General features: G+C 35.7%; 1 protein-coding gene across 1 annotated transcript; it reads right to left on the reverse strand.

The window, feature by feature from the left end:
• Window positions 1-3,135: 3,135 nt before the first annotated feature.
• LOC145138137 (Hypoxia-responsive family protein) lies at window positions 3,136-4,232 on the reverse strand. The gene is made up of 3 exons (XM_079072276.1): window positions 4,026-4,232; window positions 3,839-3,929; window positions 3,136-3,478 (listed from the first exon to the last, which is right to left on the reverse strand). The coding sequence occupies exons 1-3, from the start codon at window positions 4,099-4,101 to the stop codon at window positions 3,313-3,315; spliced, it is 333 nt and encodes a 110-aa protein (XP_078928402.1). The 5' UTR covers window positions 4,102-4,232; the 3' UTR covers window positions 3,136-3,312.
• Window positions 4,233-5,363: the final 1,131 nt, after the last annotated feature.

Here is a 5,363-nt window from a genome sequence, read left to right on the forward strand (position 1 = left end):
AATACTTGTTGTGTTCTATATTAACATGTTTATTCCATGAATAATATTATTATTCTAAAAGTTCATAGTCGGTTATAATTGTGGGAGCAATTATGAAGTAAGACTAATATGAATTGGATTGGTCGACTCTCACTAGATGAAAGTAGGCAAGTGGTTGTAACCAAGTTTCATAGATACTTGTTAGAGAACTAATATTGAACTAACCCGCATCAAGATCATCTCATAGATCGCTATCATGAATGATACTTGATTAAAATGTACTATCTTTGTATCCTTAACACCTGAGATAAATAGTGGGACTTAAGTGTAGGGAGTAGAATGTTTTGATAATAGCCAAATGTTGTTCCTTAACCGGACAGTTATAAAAGCCATGTTTAGGTATGGTATGAACTACACAAGAGGCTTATGTAGTCAAGATGGCATTTGTTCCTCTTATGTGTTGAGAGTTAGACATCTAACGTGCCTTACCAAAAGTTGAACAACTAATGAGATTGATCGCGATCTAAATCTCATGTTCAACATGATGTCTGTAGCAAAGGGATAACTGATAAACTTACCTTATATACCAATTGTAGCTTTGAGCTTTTTGGGAATTGGGCGTTAATAGAATGGCACAAACAGTCATATGGTCTTAGGAGCAATGAAATGTTGCTAGACGTTCACCACTGTCTATATCAGTATAATATGAGTATTGCGCAAGTGGGAAATTGAAAGATCTAGTATGCTCAAGAGTCATATTAAAGTGATATTGCTAAATAACATATCATACTAATGGGTCACACTATCAACTTGATAAAATTGATTATTTATTAGAAATTTATTTTAATAAATATTCAATAAAACTCTTATAATTAAATTGGAAATTATTTATTTCATGGAAATAATAATTTTCATTAGCAAGTAACATTACATAATTCATATGGTATGAATTAATAAGTTGTGTACAACTTTTTGGACTAGTTGAAACTTTTTTGTCTTTTATTCAAAAGACAAAGTTTATATTTTATAAACCTTGAGTTTATAAAATTTAAACTAGCTTTTTTCTTTTATATATAAATTTCGAAATTTGCATAAAAAGATGAAAAGTATGGGCTTTCCATTAGTTTATTCAAAAGTAATGAAGCATGGGAGACATGTTTATGACATGGGGACATACGTGCTTAAAGTGTTAAGACCTAATGGTTAATACCTTCAGTTTATGCATATAAATAAGAGGCTTGCACTCTTGAATGATACACCATTCCTTCTTCCTTACTAGTGGCCGAAACTCATTCTCTCTAGTTTTGCTTTGAAGACTTGGAGATTACTTGCTTTCACATGCCCTCTTTAAGTTTATATTGGTTATGAACTTAAAACTTAAGGGTTTAAGAGTTTTGGACTAGCATCTACATCAAGTTGAGTCATTGTTCGTGTCTTAAAGGTTCTACATTCTTCATCAACTTCCAAGCATCCCAAGAGGACCCAAAGAACTACAAAGGTTGTTATTTCTTCACCTCTTATTTTGTTGGTGTTTTAATCTTTCTATAACTTGCAAGAAGATCCTTGGTGGGTATAAAATGTTTATGTTATTTCAAAAATTAAAGTCTTCCGTTGCCATATTTTTCTAGTTTATGAAACTATTTTTGAACTAAAACCCAACAATTGGTCCCACACACTCCTTTACTTTCCTCTCTAACCTTGGTTGGTCGACTGGTCATTCATCCTCATCGTTGATTACTTCCCCCATCCATAACCCTCCGTCGTCTTCTCTGTAGACTTGAAACTCCTCCTCCTCGATCTTCACCGTTGAGTGGCTCCTTCAACCTTTCGCCACTAGCCACCTCTTCATCACTAATAGAAACCCAACCTCAAAATTACCCCTTTGTGACCTAAATGTCGCTGCAAAACTGTTACTCACAACGACGACCTCGCCAATCCGACTGTCGCCTCTCTCTCTCTCTCTCTCTCTCTCTCTCTCTCTCTCTCTCTCTCTCTCTCTCTCTCTCTCTCTCTCTCTCTCTCTCTCTCTCTCTCGGCCATACATGACATACTATGCACCTCTCTGATGTTTTTGTGTGACAGTCTTACATGTAATCGATGCTTTATACCTCCGTTGGTCTGCATCATCAAGCAATTGTCACTAGCCTCCATTGTCACGCGACCGTCACCATCCATTGTCAATCTGACCGTCGATGGTCTCAGCTAAGTTCAATTTCAATTGCTCTGTATAAATTTATTTGTCTGATTTCAAGGCTTGTTTCATAAATCTGTGTAACTGAGTGTTTGATTTCTAGTTTTGATCTCAGATTTCATAATTGATTTGTGTTTCGATGTTTGAATCTGATGATGGGGTGGATGGTGGTGGTGAAGAAGACGGTAGATGGCTTTCTATGGACGAGAGGGGAGTGACAGACATGAAAAGGAAATGGAAGTTGCAGGTTTGGATTTGGATCCTACACTAGGTTCTCATCGGAAGTTGCAGGTTTGGATTTAGGTTTCTTTATATTCCAATTGTATATGTTCGTATCTCCATCGGTAAGTGTTTGGATTTTATCCCCATGTTGAACAAGTTTTCATCCTTAAGTTTTGCAATTTGGTTGTTCGCGAAGCCTTATCGAATGTTTAACTTTGTCAGCATTTATTTTTTTGTAATAAACTTGCATATGGGTTGTATTTAGGTTTTTTGCTTTTAGGATTGTAATTGTGTTTTGTTTTTTGTTAACAGAGGTTTGATTTATGTTTCGTGGAAGAGCTCGGTTTGAGCATGCTTGAGCACGTTTGAGCATTATTTATGGGTTTTTTAGAGTCGCAAGAAAGGAATCCAAGAAGGACGAGGGGGAAGGGGAAAGGAGAGAGGGTATGGGTGTGGGTGAGCCCTAAATATTATATAATAATATAAATAGTTATATACAAAAAAAATATAAAAAAAAAATAGATAAGGGTTGTATGGTCATTTCATATCTGGAAGGGACTAAATGTGAAACAAAACCTAAGGACAGAGATGTTTCGAGTTAAAAAAAAAAAAAAAAAGTTAGAGACTAAATGTGCAAACTAACTAAAACCACATGGATCATCTGCGTAATTTACTCAAGAAACATAATCAGATGAACCTTCCACCACCAATTTCTTATATCTATATCATAAAAGAGGTCTTGATTAGAGTAATGTAATTATGTATTGTTTTTTGCATCAAATTCCATAAAGAAGCGTGATTACAGTATGAATCCTGAAAGTTTGATTATTTTGTTATTACATGAAAACTCCATATTCAACATTTTGATGTGAATAATTACAATTAAACAATATGATTGCAAAAATCACCCAGACTTGCATTTAGTCTTTGTGGGAGTGGGAGTGGGAGTGGGAGTGGGAATATGATGAATCAATAGGAGGGAGGAACTTGGCATAGCGTTCTGACTTTGTGCCTGATTTGTGATCATAGTACTCCACAACTGCAGCTCCGGCTAATGCTGCCAATGTCAGAGCCTGTGCATGCAACCTAAATCAAAACCAAATCACACAGATTGGTGAACAATCAGGGATGCGATTTTAATTTCCAATCAAGTTTTATGATTCTGATTTCATGATTAATATGTAGTGTAGGGTAATTTCATTTGGATAATTAGGCAAGAAATCCTACACCCAAACCCCCCAAAATGTTTGATATGCTGCATTTAGATCCATGGAATTGAACTTGTAATACAAAAAATCAATTTAGAATGAAAAGTTCCAAGCAATTTGTCAGGTGTGCTAGAGCTAGGGTTTCGTTTCTTTAACCCCTAATCCCCTAATTTATAATTCATGTCCAAAATTAGGGCAAACCAGAAGGTTGATTGTTAGAAAGAATAAGTAAGATTACCTTGCGTGAATGATCCTAACGCTGGTTTTCATGCCGGGTTGAGACCAATTGTAAGCGATCGATCCAGCAATACCACTTAACCACAAAGACCCTATCAGATATCAAATCTAGCATAAGAATTTAACCGAAAAGCACCAAAACATAAGGAAGATAGAACGACGTGATCATCAAAGTTTGAAATAATTACCAACAGCTCGAAGCTTATGCTCAACGACCCATTCGCGCATGCTCTGAATTTTGGACTTGGTATTAGAATCCGACATATTCGTTTTGTTGCAGAGATCGATTATGGAGAGGGTATAGTGTAGATTGATTATGCAAAGAGATGATTAGAAAGAGGTTGAGGAAGAAATGTAATGTTATATATTATTCTTACAAGGAAAGAGAAAGAGAAAGAGAAAAGGAGTTTGATATCTACCACCCCACGAGACGGTGGGCGGGAGACCAAATGTTTAGCAGACGCCACCGACCTTTACTTTTAATAAAAAGACTAAATTACATTTTTTTTCTCCATACAGTTTCAATTTTTTATCTAAATTTTAAAAAATAACATGTATGGTCTTTCTGGGTTTAAAATGCTATCCTATTAGTTCTTTTGACGGTTACCGCAATAATAGTCTTTAACCAGGGGGTAAGATGATAAATTTACACCTTCTTTTATTTTTTACTTTTTGTTAATTTGTCTCTTTTTTACAAATTTTGGGGAACATTTTTTGTAAATTATATGAAAACTCATATATGAACCCTAATTTAGTAGATATGTTGTTTACACCTTCTTTTATTTTTTACTTTTTGTTAATTTGTCTCTAACTGTTCACTCCACCTCATCTCTTTGTCATTGTCGGCAACTCCAACAAAGACAATCAGGTCACCAACATGCGAACCCAACTCTGGCATTGAAGTAGATATGTTGTTTCGTTTCATGGTGATGGTGAATCACACGTAACCTATGTTTTTTCTGTCACCTCATATCCTGTGTTGTCAGCTCTTTGTTGTCTCTTCTCCTCTGCCACCCATATATTTACTATGTCATGTCTTAAATATGGTGCGATTGCGGCTACCTTTTAAGCCTTGCCTCATGTGCATCATTGTACATCCCATCCCTTCTATGTCCTTCCCTTTCAAGGCTAGGTTCAAGATCTGCTACCATTATGATTTAGGGTTAGGGATAGCTTGGGTGCAAGATCCTGATTTTGATTTGATCTTTAAGTTATAGAGTTTACCTTAGTTTTACTTTTATGTTGGGGATTTCAATTTGGTTTTGATTTTAGGTTAGATATTTGAATATTGTGGTGGCGGATAACAATTTTAGGTGGTGTTGGTGTGATGGGCGGCAGTATTAGATGGTGAAACTCTAGCCCCATTTGAGTGTCTTGGGAGATCTTGAGCCTTGAGTGGATTGTTGGTGAAGAAACGTAGCATTTGGTGCATTAAGGAGTTTGTTTCAGAGAAGATCCAATCTTCTACATTGTTTTCAGACCTCTATAAGTGATCAATATACTTGCTTTATGTGTTTTCATGCTAA

Source organism: Lactuca virosa, chromosome 9 (genome assembly GCF_052849685.1).
Source record: "Lactuca virosa cultivar CGN04683 chromosome 9, Lactuca_virosa_CGN04683_v6, whole genome shotgun sequence".
NCBI lineage: Eukaryota > Viridiplantae > Streptophyta > Magnoliopsida > Asterales > Asteraceae > Lactuca > Lactuca virosa.

Coding starts and splice junctions, on each gene's coding strand:
- LOC145138137 (XM_079072276.1), bottom strand. CDS start 4,101: ATGTCGGATTCTAATACCAAGTCCAAAATTCAGAGCATGCGCGAATGG. Junction 3,930..4,025: donor GCATAAGCTTCGAGCTGTTG/GTAATTATTTCA, acceptor GATATCTGATAG/GGTCTTTGTGGTTAAGTGGT. Junction 3,479..3,838: donor GTTAGGATCATTCACGCAAG/GTAATCTTACTT, acceptor GTTTTGATTTAG/GTTGCATGCACAGGCTCTGA.